The 18,329-nt window shown below is 38.5% G+C and overlaps 1 protein-coding gene across 6 annotated transcripts in view; it reads right to left on the bottom strand.

The window, feature by feature from the left end:
* Nucleotides 1–18,329, bottom strand: part of RGS17 (regulator of G protein signaling 17) — an 86,851-nt gene that overhangs the window by 5,952 nt on the left and 62,570 nt on the right. For 5 of the 6 annotated variants that reach the window (XM_058169246.1, XM_058169236.1, XM_058169261.1 and 2 more), the window contains one exon: nt 8,100–8,189. In XM_058169246.1, the coding sequence (XP_058025229.1) occupies nt 8,100–8,189 (90 nt within the window). The remainder of the gene's footprint in view (nt 1–8,099; nt 8,190–18,329) is intronic. The other variant, XM_058169269.1, reaches the window with a different exon arrangement.

Genomic DNA, 18,329 nt, shown 5'->3' with positions numbered 1-18,329 from the left:
TGGCTTGGTGGGCGGGGCAGGGGAAGGATACTGCAAAATCTCCATTCCCACCCCACTCTGGGGCCAGCCAGAGGTGGTATTTGCCGATTCTCTGAACTACTCAAAATTTCTGCTACCGGTTCTCTGAACTGCTCAAAATTTCTGCTAGCGGTTCTCCAGAACCTGTCAGAACCTGCTGGATTTCACCCCTGATCCTGCTGCCTCTTGTTCAGGAACTCAAGGCCTTCCTTCCTTCTTCCTATTTTTCCCTCCACAAGAATCACCCTGTGAGAGGTAGATTGGGCTGAGTGAAATGGTGGTTGCCCAAAGTCACTCAGAGAATTTCTGTGGCTGAGGATGCACTAGACCAGAGGTGGGGAATGATGGCCTTTTTATGACTTGTGGACTTCATGACTTCCGTTACTTCCTGACTTATGTTGCTGGCTCAGGAATTCTTGGAGTTGAAGATCATAAGTCATAAAAGGGCCATCGTTCCCCACTCCTACACTAGACTCTAGATTTCCCCGTTGCCAGTCCAATGCCTTAACCACTATACCTCACTATCTTTCAATTCCTTTTATTTGTATTTTTGAATTTACTTTATCGTTGTGAGGCAGTAGAGTACTGTTTTTTGGTTTTTTTTTTACTTCTTATTAGCTAGTTTTCCACCACTTTGCAACTTACCTGACTGCCAAAAACACAAGACATAAGAAGAGCTGCCTGCTAATGTATTTCTTTGGGATTTAATGGGCACGGGAAGTCAAAAAACAGCACTGGAAAACTTTACAGCGAAATGCAGGACATGAACTCATACCTGAACCACCTTCTAACTTTCCTTTGAAGAGGCTCTGAAAGTGATTTCTCTTTCTTCCAACTGGATTAAAAAATAATAGACTGTGCAGGAAACATGCTCCACACGCTGTGAATTATGAGTCAAAGCCCACCAAAATAAATTTGCATCAAATCAGTGAAATTGCTCCTGCATCAGCCTCAAGTCTAATCACAAATTCTCTTTCAAGAATGAAGAAGGAAGGAAGGTAAGGTAGGAAAGTAGGAAGGTAGGAAGGTAGGAAGGAAGGAATAATGGAAAGAGAAATCCCAGTGAGCTACCCAAAACACTTGTTAGATAATGAATATTTAACATGCAGCTGTTTCTTTTTTATATTGACCCCAGCATCCCCATGGTTCTCTTTATTTAGAGAACCACAACTTCATCCTGAAATTAAGCACTCTTCCTTCATCTTGGGCTATGCTTGGAATACTAATTTAAAACATTATTGTGCCCAGGCACCTGGAACCCTATTCAGATTAGCTTTAGCAGCCAGTGAGAACCAACCAATGCGTGCTTCAGGACGACTTGAAAAATTGTACCCAGTCTATAAATCAAATCTATGCAACTTATGGCTTAGTTCATATTGTCTGGTTTATAGACTCATTGATCCTTTCTGGCTATCATTTGTCCTGAGAGAGATATAATACTGTGACCAAGAAAGTCCTGGATTAATTCCCAATTGAATTCATGATGGAATGATGAGAAATTCCTTAATGCTAAATGCTTCAGTCATTGTTTTTGTAACAAATATCTTTTAATGTGTCCCTCTGCTTTGATCTGTTTATCTTGGCTTTTAATGAAAAATAAAACATCTTCCTTTTATTTAGGGAGAAAATATATCTTTTATAATTAAAAGAAGTGGAAAGATTGATGATATGCAATATATTTACTCATGTATGTTTGATAACAGTCATCATATTTTTTATATACTTATAGATGTTCATGTTTTTTAAATCAATTTTATAATACAAATATGGATTGCAAATCTTTAAATAAATAATTTATGGTTTCTTTGGCACATTGTTCTGTTTATTGGCACCTACTGGCCAGTTATTGCTATCATTGGTTAGTAGTGGAATTATTGGAATAAAAAAAAAGTCACAGATCAATTGATAGGGACAGGAGAACTTAAAGATATATCAAACAATCATTATTTAATTGGGATCAGATTTGTATGCTTTGTTCCTATCTGACTTTCTAATGGCATACTGACATCAAAGCATGATATTATTTATTATTCCCTGAGGAGTTACTGAATTGAGATGCTTTTATACATCAGACTTCACTGTTGTATAGCCTACTAGCTTTATGGTTCCCAGATCAAAAATCTGTTCAAAAAAATATTTTCAAAAGTATGCTAATGGATGCTGTGTGCAAACAGCTGCAGATGTGCCTTTTATAAATAGTTTAAATTGGAGGGCATTTATAGTTTTAAAGTCTTTCTTTGTGGAATAACTCAACTAATAATAATAATAACAACAACAACAACTGATAACTCAAACAATCAGGGGATCATGTTCCAACTTACTTTGGAAAGGGAAAAGTGTGAATCAGGTATTACAGATCGGTCACACAAGAAGAGCACGGTATCCAAAAAGAGAAGCCACCTTCTGATTGGTGATTCAATTGTAAGTGATGTAAATTTAGGAAAGGATATGGAGGTTTTGAAAGAGGTCAGGTGTCTGCCAGGTGCTACTGCCAGCAGAGACAAGAGGCGTATTCTTAACATAGTCAAGAATGCCAGCAAGGATTGTGATGTTGATGCTATTATACATCTTGGCACAAATGATCTGTCCCAAGAGGATGTACTTTCTATGCAGAATGATTTCCAGAGCTTGGGTTATGACCTTAGTACTATAGGTTGTAGGCTTATCTTTTCAGAGGTTTTACCAGTATATAAGGAACAAAAAGGTAAAGGCCAGCATGTAGTGGAGTTTAATGTATGGCTAAAGGAGTGGTGTAAAAGGGAAGGCTTTGGTTTTATTAGTCACGATATCTGCAACTGATCCAATGAAAAACTGTACAAAAGAGATGGATTGCATCCATCAAAGAAAAGGACTGAGTTACTTAGCAATACATTCACAGATTTTCTGGATGAATATTTAAACTGAACAGTGGGGACAGAGAATTAATTGATACAGAAAATTTCTGTCCCCAGCAATCCAAAATTAATAGGGTTATCAATGCATGTAACATAGATGTCTGTGTGGGTAAGATTATCAGCTCTGCTATCAAGCAAAACCAAGCATTTAATAGTGAGTGCCATACCATATGCACTAGTCAAACAGGTGGCAAGAAAGTAGGGGCAGTCAGGCACAACACAGGTTATGTAGACAGTAAACACAAGGTCAATCAAAATGGACTCAAATGTCTATACATCAATGCACAGAGTATGAGGAATAAAGAGGGTGAATTAGAAATTCAAGTAAATGAGGGCAGATATGATGTTGTTGACATTACAAAAACTTGGTGGGATGAAACTGACAACTGGAACATACAGCTAGAGGGATATAAATTATTTAAAAGAAATAGACCAAATAAAAGAGGAGGTGGAGTTGCACTATATATAAGAAATAACTATATCTCTACAGAAATAGAGCACAACAATGATGAAAATTATCTTGAATGCATTTGGGTCAATATTAAAGGGGGGGAAAATGATATTGCCATAGATCTATACTATAGGCCACCCAACCAAACAGAAGAAGTAGATGAACTTTTTGCTAGTCAGCTAACTAAGGTATGTAGGAAGCACATCACAGTAGTAATGGGGGATTTTAACTACCCTGACATCAACTGGGAGACAAACTCTGCACCAAGTGGAAGATCCAACAGGTTTCTAACAAACCTAGCAGACAACTTCATTTCCAAAAAAGTAGAGAAGGGAACAAGGGGATCAGCCATACTGGACTTAATTCTCACTAACAGAGATGAAATGATAGAAGGTGTTGAAGCTACAGGAACCTTGGGAGCAAGTGATCATGCAATACTGGAATTCAACATTATGCAAACACAAGTAGTAGAACAAAGTCAAACTAGAGTCTTTAAGAGAGCTAATTTCAATAAACTTAGAGAGACCTTGAGAAGGATTCCATGGATGAGAATCCTCAAGGGCAAAACAACTCAAGAAGCTTGGGAAATTTTGAAAAGTGAGATTATAAAAGCCCAGTGTAGCACAATACCAATGAAGAAGAAAAATAATAAATCTCAAAAGAAACCAGCATGGATGCATAAAGAACTATCTGACAAATTGAAAGACAAAAAGGACAAGTATAAAAAATGGAAAGAGGGGCAAATAACTAAGGCAGAATATCAGCAAATGGCCCGAGCTTGTAAAGATGCAGTGAGGAAAGCTAAGGCTCACAACAAACAAAGGCTAGTGGCAAAAGTAAAAAATAACAAAAAAAAGCTTCTTCCAACATGTTAAAAACAAGAAAAAAGTCAAGGAAACAATTGGCCCATTGCTGGGAGAAAGTGGCAAGAAGGTGACAAGCAACAGGGAGAAAGCAGATCTACTTAACTCATTTTTTGCATCTGTCTTTACACAAAAGGAGAAAACAATCCAACCTATCAAAAACAGCACCACAAAAAACAGATTAGGAACACAAGTTAAAATAGGAAAAAAAATGGTAAGTGAACACCTGACTACCCTAGACGAGTTCAAATCACCAGGACCGGATGGATTACACCCCAAGGTTCTGAAGGAACTGGCAGATGAGATCTCAGAACCACTGAACTATATCTTTCAAAGATCCTGGAGCACAGGGGAACTGCCAGAGGATTGGAAAAGAGCTGATGTAGTTCCCATCTTCAAAAAAGGAAAAAAAAACCAGATCCAGGAAACTACAGACCTATCAGCGTGACCTCAATATTAGGGAAGATTCTGGAAAAGATAATCAAGCAACAAATCATTGAACACGTAGAAGCAAACAAAGTAATAACCAAAAGCCAACATGGGTTTGTCAAAAACAGATCATGCCAGTCTAATCTCATTGCATTCTTTGACAAAGTGACAAAATTAGTGGACCAGAGGAATGTTGTCAATATAATTTACTTGGACTTCAGTAAAGCATTTGATAAAGTAGACCATAACCTACTACTAGATAAAGTAGAAAAATGTGGGTTAGACAGCACCACCACCAGATGGATTCGTAACTGGCTGACCAACCGCACTCAACGTGTAGTCCTCAACGGAACTACATCCACATGGAGGGAAGTATGCAGTGGAGTACTCCAAGGCTCTGTTTTAGGCCCAGTACTCTTCAACATCTTCATCAATGACTTGGATGAGGGGATAGATGGGGAACTCATCAAATTTGCAGATGACACCAAGCTGGCAGGAATAGCCAACACTCCAGAAGATAGACTCAAGATACAGAAGGATCTTGACAGACTTGAACATTGGGCACTAACTAACAAAATGAAATTCAACAGTGAAAAAAGTAAGATTCTACATTTAGGCAAAAAACCCCAAAATGCACAGGTACTGTATATGTGGTACCTTGCTCAATAGTAGTAACTGTGAGAGGGGTCTTGGAGTCCTAGTGGACAACCATTTAGATATAAGCCAGCAGTGTGCAGCAGCTGCCAAAAATGCCAACACAGTTCTGGGCTGCATAAACAGAGGGATAGAATCAAGATCATGTGAAGTGTTAATACCACTTTATAATGCCTTGGTAAGGCCACACTTGGAATATTGCATTCAGTTTTGGTCGCCACGATGTAAAAAAGATGTTGAGACTCTAGAAAGAGTGCGGAGAAGAGCAACAAAGATGATTAGGGGACTGGAGGCTAAAACATATGAAGAACGGTTGCAGGAACTCGGTATGCCTAGTTTAATGAAAAGAAGGACTAGGGGAGACATGATAGCAGTGTTCCAATATCTCAGGGGTTGCCACAAAGAAGAGGGAGTCAAACTATTCTCCAAAGCACCTGAGGGTAGAACAAGAAGCAACGGGTGGAAACTAATCAATGAGAGAAGCAACTTAGAACTAAAGAGAAATTTCCTGACAGTTAGAACAATCAGTACAACTTGCCTGCAGAAGTTGTGAATGCTCCAACACTGGACATTTTTAAGAAAATGCTGGATAGCCATTTGTCTGAAATGGTGTAGGGTTTCCTGCCTGGGCAGGGGGTTGGACTAGAAGACCTCCAAGGTCCCTTCCAACTCTGTTATTATATTATGTTATGGAATTGAAGTGTCAAAGGACAAGCAGGACATTTTGTGTTTTTTTTTAAATAAACATTTCTTCAGAAATGGATATTTATATACATTAGGAAAACTGTGTGCAAAATCTCTATATAAGAAATTGCAAAGCTTTTTTTTTTTATATAGCCATTTGTCTGAAATTGTGTAGGGTTTCCTGCCTGGGCAGGGGGATGGACTAGAAGACCTCCAAGGTCCCTTCCAACTCTGTTATTATGTTATGGTATGTTACATTTAAAACATTCTAAGAAAAAAATCCTGAAGCTCAAATACTCTCCTGATATAACTGGCAATAAAGAAGGCAGAATTGTTGTTGTTCAGTTGCTAAGTTGTGTCCAACTCTTTGAGATACCATGAACTATAGCATGCCAGCCCCTCTCCCCATGTCCTCCACTGTCTCCCAGAACTTGCCAAAATTCATGTGTTGAAGATATTATCTAACTGTCTCTTCCTCTGACATCCCCTTTTCCTTTAGTTAGTAATTTATGCTGTAGTATGCAGTCTATAAAAAATGTCTCACAGTAGTAGGTGGCAATATTTGCCTAACTTTTGTTTGGATTTAGAAACTAAACAGGGTTCATACTTGGATGAGAGCTTACAATGGAATTCCAGACATGTAACTGAAACTGAGAAGTTAGAATAACCTGAAAGGAGGCATGAGAGAATCAGTTTCTTATTGCTGTCAAGAAAATAGCAAGGATGTGTCTTTACAGTCAAGCCTGATTTGAGGCTTTACACATGTGCGTATGCATATGTGCACGCACACACACACATACTTACATCAGGACTTCTGTTAAATGTATATCATCTATTTGTATATCATCTATTTGTGTGGAGAAATACATTATCCAATCAAGGATCAAAAAACAAATTCTTGGCAGTAGATAATAGGGAACTGCTTTGAAATTAGACACAGTATTACAGAAACATACTTTGACCACAAGATGGCACTGTGATAGAGTGCAAAGCCAGAGAAAACTAGGAATAAAAATTGTAAACACAGAACAATTTCACTTTAAGACAAGTGACTTTAAAAAAGCAGCTACAATTGGAAAATGTATCACATGGATATTAATATTGCTAAATATTGCAGAATTATGCCCATAAACACAAATTATAAGTGAATGCACCAAAATGAGAATTGTTATAATTTAATGGAGGAAATGATGAGCAATTCTCTGTCTGAGGAGGAAATGTTGAGACTTTTTTTTGCTACGAGAGTGATATAAATGATTGCTTCCTGCTTTCCCAAAATCTCACCTGAAAAATTCATAAGTTCCATTAAATAAAATCTCTGTGAATTTCCTCCAGTCTTATTGGCATATTTTAAAGTAAGCTATTTAAACAAACCATCGTATGTGGTTGTATGTATGTACACTACAGTGGTGAAATCCATTTTTTTTTTACTACCGGTTCTGTGGCTTGGTGGGCATGGTGTGGCTTGGGGTGTGTGGCTTGGTGGGCGTGGCAGGGGAAGGATCAGAGGTGGGTTTCAGCAGGTTCTGACTAGTTCTGGAGAACCGGTAGCGGAAATTCTGAGTAGTTCGGAGAACCGGTAGTAAAAATTCTGACTGGCCCCGTCCCCGTCTATTCTCTGCCTCCCGAGTCCCAGCTGATCGGGAGGAAATGGGGATTTTGCAGTATCCTTCCCCTGGATTGGGGTGGGAATGGAGATTTTGCAATATCCTTTCCCTGGAGTAGGGAGGGAATGGAGATTTTACAGTATCCTTTCCCTGCCACGCCCACCAAGCCATACCCACATAACTGGTTGTAAAAAAATTTGAAACCCACCACTGGGAAGGATACTGCAAAATCTCCATTCCTTGAGAGAACTTTATCTGAATGAGACAATAGCAACCTGGGATCTCCCCAGCATCTCTCTCTTTCTCTCTCCCCCACTCCCTTCCTCTGCCTCTGCCTCCCTTCCTCCTCCCTCTCCCAACCTCTCTCTCTGTCATGTGTTCACTTATGACCATTTTACTTAAAAACTGAATTGGAATATAGTCGCTAAACAAGGAGAGAGTAAGTAAGTAAGAATGAACCTCAGCATTTTTCCCCAGACAATACAAATGAAAAACTTACCACTCTTCAATGACTTGGATGCTCTCCAGTTTGCTAATGTGTGTCGGTCTTCCTGTGCTGTCCCCTCTATCTTCATTCCTAACAGTGAGGCTGCAATGTAGTACAACACTTTATTTTGTCTAGAGAAAATTAATGTAAAGTAATGAATGTAAAACATATAAGACAAGCCAGAGCTTTAAGAGAAATGGCAGAATTAAGGCGAGACTTTTCTGTGAGCAAGCGCAAACCAATGGTTGACTCCCCCATAAGAGAGTTCCCTGGTCTTGGAAGGCTCCCCTTTAGAGTATTTCCTCAACTGTCATAAGACCAAGAGAAGGAGAATATGCCTTTTTAAAAAAAAAAATAAGTACCATTTCCATAACATTTCATTCAGTAGGGCAATTAAATCTCTCTAATACATCTTTCTATCTGCCTTAAGTAAAATCACAGGCATAGAACCATGCTGAGAAAGAAAAAGGTATAGGTGTTTTATTATGCTCTAATTCAAGACTGAGCAGAAGAATTAAAAACCATTACATAAATTCTAACTGAGGCATTTATTTATTTTGTTTGCATATTTTAATAGTTCCAATTTAGCAGTGCTATTAGTCAGTACATAGCTCTTCCGTTGCAGTGGCATGGGTCTTTAATTTCCAAAATTTGAAGTCATAACATTTTCCTTCCTTTTCTTATGAAAGGGGTTTGGATTTTTTTTTTAATTCAGAGCTAATCTGAGCCTCTGCTTAATTCCAATCCTTTATGCCAGGGGTGTCCAAACTTGGTCCCTTTAAGACTTTTGGACTTCAACTCCCAGAGTTCCTCAGCCAGCTTTGCTGGCTGAGGGACTCTGGGAGTTGAAGTCCAAAAGTCTTAAAGGGACCAAGTTTGGACACCCCTGCTTTATGCACAATACAATGCCTAATTTGTATTTTTATATGCATATAGAATATAAGGAAGTGACAAACACAATTTAAGACACAAGTCACTGTCCCTATGCTGTACCATTAGTTATCTTATACCAGGGATGTCAAACTCGATTTCATTGAAGGCTGCATCAGGGTTGTGTTTGACCACAGGGGGCCGGATGGGTATGGCCAGGGTGGGCGTGGCCAGCTCAATGTCACTCATCGAGGCTCTGTTTCCAGCCACAACAGCCTCCTGCAGCCCTCTTCCAGTGAAAACTGAACCTGAAAGAGCTGCACGTGGCCTTCCTGAGCTCCATTTTCACTGGCAGAGGGCTGCAGGAGGCCGTTGTGACCGGAAACGGAGCCCAGGAGACCTGCATGTGGCCCTCCTGAGCTCCATTTTCGCTGGCAAAGGCACCACGGGCCGGTCCTTTGTTGTTTCCAGGGTGGGCCCATAGGGGAGATCTAAGCACCCTGAGTGCCAGATCTAGCCTGTGGGCCTTGAGTTTGACACCCCTGTCTGATATGTTCTGGAAACCCTATAATCCAGAGAAGAGGGGAGGGATGAGGATCCTGGAGGCAGGTTGGAAAACAGCTGCCTCAAGCTGTAGTGTTAATCCTGAAAAATTATTGTCAGTATTTTAATTAATGCTATGGTGGAACTGGAAGTTAAGTGTTTCTGTGTTTAAAATTTGCTGATTGACACAAATGCCATGTATGTCATGCCCATTATAGGCGAAGACTAGAGCAGAAAACTCCTGTTGCAAAAGGATACAGTGAAGAACAAACCAACTGAGATCACAGAATAGCCAGCCACACGTAATGTAAACATGTGCTAAGGTTCAGCTGTTAAGGCTTGAGGACAAGAAAAACCACTCCCAGTCTAAACTTATCCCCTCTGTGTCAAATGCAAAAGTTCTGTTCAATGTATATCTGTAAGGAGTTAAATTATTCTCCAAAAAAAAAAGTAAAAACAAGGGGAAAAAGTACAATAGCATTTCCTCAGCAGTATGAGGAGCTTGTCAGAGAATGATTGATGACATTGTCCTGAGAATTAATCAAGTTATATATCATTTTAAATGAATAAAACATATGCCTCTAGGTGCCTGCAATTATTTTAGAAAGCTATATATACTGTATATATTCAGATGAGAGGATTCCTTGGCAGAATGTACTCAATATATACCATCAAAATGATGAATAGCATTTTGATTCAGAAACTTTGCCAATACAAATTGTTTATTTTAATAATAAACAACATCCCATTATTAGATCTTGATAATATGAATATATTCATATTTTTATTATTAATATTTCTTTATTACTTCACTCCAAACAGATCTGAGCAAAAATAGGCATGAAAACCAATGAAACATAATGTTACCATCCAAAAGAAACAGACCCCAAATTTAACATGTCCTCAATGTTCTCTACCAGAGCAAGGTATTTATTTCTCAGAAGCTAAATACGGAAGTGGTGTGGTCCAGATCTATGACGGCATATTATTCACAAGATAATGTCTTTGTCCAAAAGCCTAATTCTTTATTAGAAGTGATTTCTAATAAAAACTGAGAGTCAACACAGCTCTCGTGAAGCATTTTTTGTGTTACAAAGAGTTGAGCTCAACTCAAAGGAAATGTTGCCCTCCATAAATGGATAAAATCACAATCAAACAGGATGCATGGCATGTTAATAACTTTAGAGCAGTGGTGAAATCTAAATTTTTTCACGGTTTTGTGGGCGTGGCTTGGTGAGCATGGCAGGAGAAAGATACTGCAAAATCTCCATTCCCACTCCACTCCAGGGGAAAGATATTGCAAAATCTCCATTCTCACCCCACTCTGGGGCCAGCCAGAAGTGGTATTTGCCAGTTCTCTGAACTACCCAAATTTCCACTACTGGTTCTCTGAACTGTTCAAAATTTCTGTTACCAGTTCTCAAGAACCTGTCAGAACCTGCTGGATTTCTCCCCTGCTTTAGAGTAACTGAAAATGAACAACACTTTTTTAAGAGTGAGGAAAAAACATTGAGAAAACTACTAGTTTATGTAGACAATCATGAAGAGGCAGAAAATGACTATTTTTTTGAGGGGTCTTTGGCTATTTCTTTATTTAGCTGCCACCTGTGTTATTTTGCACTTTGAGTGAAGGGGATATAGAGGATTTGTTACTGCTTAGAATATCTTGGCCTGATACTGAATTATTTTCTAATGAGGAGGTTATGCATTGGAGAGGATTATAAACATGGTCTAGGGCACGCAGTAAACTGTAATTCCAAGATTCTTAATTTTTCTTTAACTGATGCTATGGTGCGATTGAGCTGTGTGTGCTAGAAACTACTGTTCCAAAGTATGAATTTTCTGAACACGTTCCGTCCTTCCAGGCACCATAACATTGGTACACCATAATGCCATGGCCTTTGGACAGTAATGGAGATTTCACAGTAATTCAGCAATAAATGTAAGACTGTGAGCTCAGCCACTGTTCTCTAGATCCATGCCCCTCCTGGCTTGTTAAAGCGGCATGAGAGGAATGTGTGTTGTCTGAGTGGGTTCTAGTGTGATCAATTCTTTGAATGAGGGAATTTTTCCTTTATCTCTAAAGAAGGCTTTGATTCACCCTTTCTTAAGAAGCCATCCCTGGGTCCAACCATATTAGACAATTTTCATCCAGTAATCTAATCTTTCCTTTTTGGGATATGTGATAAAGAAGGTGGTTGCATGACAGCTTCAGAGAACCAGTGTAGCTTGGCAGTAGCTAAAATGGAGAATTTATTTATTTATTTATTTATTTATTTATTTATTTATTTATTTATTTATTTATTTATTTATTTATTTTATTTGTCACAACAGTATATAAAAGCATAAGCATAAAATAACTATATGATATATAAGCATATATATAAGCATAAGTATGTAATAACTATATTAATTGGATATAATGAAAGGGAACATTAGGACAGGAACGGTAGGCACATTTGTGCTCTTATGCACGCCCCTTACGGACCTCTTAGGAATGGGGTGAGGTCAATAGTAGACAGTTTTTGGTTAAAGCTTTGGGGATTTTGGGAAGAGACCACAAATTAGTGGCAATTTTAAGCTAAGAATTATTCAGAGCATAGATAATGGATGCTTGAACTGTGAGATGAAAACATTATTAGATGTCTTGATGATCACAATGGATCCCTTTCTTCCAGGTCTAGAATTTTAATAATGTGATTAATAATGCAAATTCAAGAAATCAACCATTCATGTTAGGTAATATGCATTTGATTGTGGGGAAATGCACACATTACAATTGGTTTCATTCATTTAGAGCGATTTTGTTGTTGAACAAACAAATTAAAAGTCCCTATAGACTGTGTGTTATAAACGTTACATGAAGTGCTCAAATTGGTTATCATTTTCTTCTGAGCACTTGCTTTTTCCTTTGAAATGTTTGAAAACTTCTAAGTACAATAATATACAATTATATCATATATAATTGTAAGTACAATTATAATATATAATGATATAATACACCCTGTGTATTACAGGAGAAAGAATAAAAATTCAAACTTGCGGACTATAATAAGCAACGCAGATAATTGGCATCATATCTCAAAATATTTAATAGCAATATATTCAGCACCGTTTGCAACCTTCTGAGCTTTCTTGATTTGGTCATGTTTCTTGGTCTGGATTATGCTACTATCATTGCGGCTGATTTTTTAAAAATGTAAGTGGATATGAATGCATTGATGTGAAAAGTAGCAGTAGTGATTGAGAACAACAGGAGATAGGTAGAATATGGGTGTCAAACTTGCGGCATCCCATTGCCTTCATGTGAAGTTTTGCTATGTTTTTCCCATTTGCAGAGCTGGGGTGGGTGTGGCCTGTGCATGATGCATCCAGCCTGCGGACCGTCAATTTGACACCCCTGACCTAGAAAATGGCTGAATCAGTGGTGGATTGCCCCCGGTTTGGACCAGTTCTATAGAACCGGTATTAAAACCGTCGGGAGGCTCCGCCCACTGTCCCAAATGTCATCAAAACTCTTCTGCGCATGCGCAGAAGAGCATGAGCAGAGCGCGTGCGCGTACGCAGGATGCAAACTGGTAGTAAAGGGAAGTAGAACCCAGCCCTGGGCTGAATATGCTTGTTTTGTAAGCAGATGGATGTTAAAATGTATGTAAAGAAACTGCTTCCTGGATGAAGCTTGTACCTTGTGACTGTTGGCATTCCCTGAGAAAATTGCCTTCTGGGGGATTAAGATATTGAGCAGTAATTCACAGGTACACTAAATGTTAACACTTTGTGAATGTGTGTGTGTATTTCCATGTTTTTTCTTGTCAGAAGGTAATACCTTAGGTAAATACTTTTGTTTATTTTATTACTATATGGCTCTTTCTCCCATGAAGAATGGGGAATGGCACAGAACAGTAAACAAAAGCAAAAACTGTAAAAACAATTCAATAAAATAATCTACAGTAAAAAAAAAAAAGTACTGCTTAGCTGTTTAAATATTTAAAACAAAATTCAATTAAAAGGCAGATGGGTCCGGGAGCAGTTGTTATCCTGCCCAGCTTAAGATGTTCTTTGACAACCGGATAGGATAAGGGCCAGCTGAACTTCTCCCAGGAGACTGGCAAATAGACCCATCTCCAGAATATAGTAGAAAAGTCATGGTCTGCTTAAAGGAAATAAGAACTGTGATCGATTTTGGCTTGCCAGTCTCCCAAGTTTCAATTCCAACCACTGAGCCTTAAGGACAATGCCTAGATGGTTTTCTTTTCATTATCCAAACTAGATAACATCATCTCAGGGGTTGCTACAAAGAAGAGGGAGTCAAACTATTTTCCAAAGCACATGAGGGTAGAACAAGAAGCAATGCATGGAAACTAATCAAGGAGAGAAGCAACTTAGAACTAAGGAGAAATTTCCTGACAGTTAGAACAATTAAACAGTGGAACAACTTGCCTGAAGCTGTGAATACTCCAACACTGGAAATTTTTAAGAAAATGTTGGATAACCATTTGTCTGAAGTTGTGTAGGGTTTCCTGCCTGGGTAGGGGGTTGGACTAGAAGACCTCCAAGGTCCCTTCCAACTCTGTTATCATTATTATCAGTGCTGGAAGAGAGTGGGGTCTGCTCTCGTTTTATATTTTAGTGGCTTGCCCTATCAGTGTTAGGAGGAGCGGTCTTGGAGGTTTTTTGATTGCTCTGTTTACTGTTAGCTTATTCGATAGTTCCTTGATTGGGATATTATTTACTTCTTGTTTATTGGTCTGATGTTAATCTTGGCATTAATCCAGTGGTGAAATCCATTTTTTTTACTACCGGTTCTGTGGGGTTGGTGTGGCTTGGTGGGCGTGGCTTGGGCATGGCAGGGGAAGGATACTGCAAAATCACCATTCCCTTCCCACTTCTGGGGAAAGTATATTGCAAAATCTCCATTCCCACCCCACCCTGGGGACAGCCAGAGGTGGTATTTGTCGGTTCTCCAAACTACTCAAAATTTCCGCTACTGGTTCTCCAGAACCTGTCAGAACCTGCTGGATTTCACCCCAGCATTAATCTCTGCTTATTTGGGTGTTGATTACTGGTGTGGGGGGTTGTTTTGATATGCCCCCCCTCCCCACTTTTTTGGCTTGTTGATTGTCTTTTTTGAATGGTATGTAGATAAAGTTTATGTGTATGTGCTCATTGATGGCTGATTTGTCAGAGTACCAGGTTTCTGTACCATTTTTGGACTTGGCTTAGTCTAGGATGGTCACAGTTCCCCAGCTGAAACTATGTCAAAGTCTGTCCAGGTGTTGTAAAATTTAAGAGTTTGCCTTAATTGTTTAATTTTATCAGCCTTGAAAGTTTGGAGCAGGATGGCTCCTCACATAGCCTGAAGGGAAAAGGATGGAACTCCTATGAAACCTGGCAGGTTGTTGTTTTGAGGATGGGCTGCTTGGCCATGAGGAAAGTATTTGAGCAGTAAGAGAGGTAATGAGGAATCCCATTGTCCTTCCCTATGCATCACTTGAGACAAGAGTTTATTGTAGAGATGTAAGTACAGGTTGAGATAAATGTTTCTTTGGGGCTGATTGCAATTGTCTCCTACTGACAGGCCATTTTACATACTTTGTTTTTCGGAGCATAAGACGCACCTTAGTTTTTGGGGAGGAAAATAAGAAAAAAGCTGATTGGCAGGTGGATTGGCCTCCCGGAATACCCTCAATCAGCTGTTCCCAGAGGTGAATTTTAGCAACAGGTTCCTTGCTTGTGAGCTCTGTGCCTTGCTTTTTTTTTGCTTTTTTTTTCTGCCTCTGAAACTTTTGAAACTCTGTTTCAGAAAAAGCTTTTTTCTGCCTCCAAAACAGCTTCAGAAAAAAAAGCCTCTGAAGCTCTATTTGGGGGCTTCTTTTCTGAAGCTCTGTTTAGGGGCTTTTTTTACTGAAACTCTGTTTGGAGGCTTTTTTTCTGAAGCTTCGTTTCTGATGCTTTTTTCAGCCTCTGAAACGTCCATTTGAGAAGCTGGGCACGGCTACATTTGGACTATAAGACGCACCTAGATTTTCACCCTCTTTTTTTGGGGAAAAAGGTGCGTCTTAAACTCTGAAAAATACGGTAATTTCTTTCCAATACTTGTTCAACTGAATGAATGAAACAAATGCAACCGTGAAGGAAAAAAAGAAAGAAAAGAAAAACAAACACCCTGGGCCACTGAGGTGCTTAAATGAAACTAAACATACATTATGTGAGACTCTATGAAAGTTTCTTTAAGCAGACTGGTTGAGTCTGTGTGGTGATGGAGTTATTTATATTCTACTAGATTTCTAAGAAGGGCAAAAGCCGACAGCAATGCTTCTTTTTAATGGAGAGATTTCATAAGTTTCTTGGTTTATAAGAAAAGAGGCAGCCTTGAAAGATTTGCCTAATTCTACTGTTTCCAAAAATAGTACTTTAGTTCCAAAATTCAAGACTGTTATTTCTGCTGTAACTGACATATTAAGCTGATTCGGAATGATATGCGGTTAGACAATAATTTTTTTGCAAATAGGAAATTGGGCTGTGAGATAATAAATTAGTCAAAAGTTTCATATTTCACCTTACACTGCAGGGGGTTGGATGGTAATTTTTCTTTATCTGGTCATAACGCACTAAGCACTAAATTCTGCTCAGCCATTCAATAAAACCAGATGTGCGTCCCTATGACTTTTATTTTATTAAGTAGTGATTTCTAGCTTCCCTGCTCCCAGATATTTAGTGCCCTAGTTCCAAGTGTTTAAAAAATATTGAACTGTTATTTATACTGCTTTATCAGCAATTCTTAGAAACAGTGTCATTAGTAGAACTCCATACCAGTGAATAAATATTTACCAGATAATCTTGTCTGATTTAACTCTAAATGTTTAAAAGCAGATGGTAATCAGAAACAGAATGCCATGGTCAGGTTTCTGAATTAAGTGTGCTAGGTTATTACAGATAGTCATCGACTTATGGCCACAACTGAGCCCAAAATGTCCATTGCTAAGCAAGTTGGTGGTTAAGAGACTTTTGTTCCTTTTTATGACCTTTCTTACTATAATTATTAAGTGAATCACTGCACTTATTAAATTAGTAACACAGTTGTTAAGTGAATCTGGCTTCCCCATTGAATTTGCTGATCAGAAGGTTGCAAAAGGTGATCATATGATCCCGGGACATTGCAACCATCATAAATAGATGTCACTTATTAAGCATTTCAATTTGTGTGAAAATTTAAATTGAAAATTTTAAGTGTGAAAAAGGATTATAAGTCACTTTTTTCAGTACTGTTGTAACTTCAAACTGTCACTAAACAAATGGTTGTAAGTTGAGCACCGGCTGTCTTTCTGAAACTACAAACCAGAATCTAAGGCTTTGCTATTAGCATCTAACTTCCTAAGAATTAGGGCTGGATTATGCTATTCATACATGCTTTGTGAGTATATCCCTCTGTTTCTCATTTAAATATGTTTACATTAGATTTTTAATGTTGAGAGTATTATATTACTATACCTTAATTAGTTTTAAAATACTAAATTAAAAAACTTAATTTTTTTTTTAAAAAATAAAAACTAAACCTAGAAGTAGGGAAAAAATTTTCTGACAGTGAGAGCAATTAATCAATGGACTAGCTTGATTCCTGGGTTGTCAGTGCTCTATCACTGGAGGTTTTCAAAAATAGACTGGACAACCATTTGACTAGGATGTCATAAGCTCTTGCCTTGATCAGGGGGTTGGACTAGAAGACCTCTGAAATCTCTTCCAGCCCTATGATTCTAGGCAAAGCTTCTGGATGTTCTGGGCATTGGAAACAATATAAATGAAGTAGAAACACAGTAAATAAATGATCTGAAAAAATGATCCCATAAAACTACCCCAAAAAAAGACATAACATTTAATTAATCAAGTGTTGAAACTTTCCATATTCCTGCAGAATTTAAGCAATTAAATTTAAGCAAAGGGCCTCTGGTGGCTCAACAGACTAATGCAGTCTGCTTGCAATTACTGCAGGTTCTAGTCCCACCAGGTCCAAGGTTGACTCAGCCTTCCATCCTTTATAAGATAGGTAAAATGAGGACCCAGATTGTTGGGGGCAATAAGTTGACTTTGTATATAATATACAAATGGATGAAGACTATTGCTTGACATAGTGTAAGCCGCCCTGAGTCTTCGGAGAAGGGTGGGATATAAATGCAAATAAAAAAAAAATACACATATAATTTCCACACAACCACCCATCATGATGATAATCAAGAATCATGGTTCTTCAGCAAAATTGGCACCTAATGGATTTTTGGATTGGGCCTCCAAATTGATGCAGATCAGAGTGCTTAGAAAGCACAAATACAGCTGTCTCCTTGGGGATTCCTAACAAAATGTTTTTGAACAGCTCAGGGGTGTCAAACTCATGTGTCAAGCGCTGGCCATGCCCACCCCTGGTTTAGCAAAGGGGGAAAAAGTCACAATATGTCATGTGACACTGCTGTAACACCACGAGTTTGACAGAATAGCTGGTCTTAAAAATTGCCTCAGAGATATCCATCGGACTTAAACCACAGCATGCAATTTCTTCAGTGTTATTGTAAAAGGTGGTCATGAAAGACAAAAAATTAAAAACTAATCATTCACATCAGACAGAAGAAATTAACATTTTAATCATTATCCCCAAGCCCGATTTCTCTATTTTAAAAATGCCTTCCAGAAAACAGTTCCTCAACCAGGACTTATTGTATATTTGCCGAGTAAATATTTGACAGATGGAGTGACTTATAGATCATCAACCTCGGGCACCGCACCCAAGTTGTGGAGAGTTTCTCAGTAGAAAGATCAAATTTGGCTCTGAATGTAATC

This window comes from Ahaetulla prasina, chromosome 1, assembly GCF_028640845.1.
Source record: "Ahaetulla prasina isolate Xishuangbanna chromosome 1, ASM2864084v1, whole genome shotgun sequence".
Lineage (NCBI taxonomy): Eukaryota > Metazoa > Chordata > Lepidosauria > Squamata > Colubridae > Ahaetulla > Ahaetulla prasina.
Note: the sequence above shows the minus strand (reverse complement) of the source record. Positions and strands in the feature narration are given on the sequence as shown.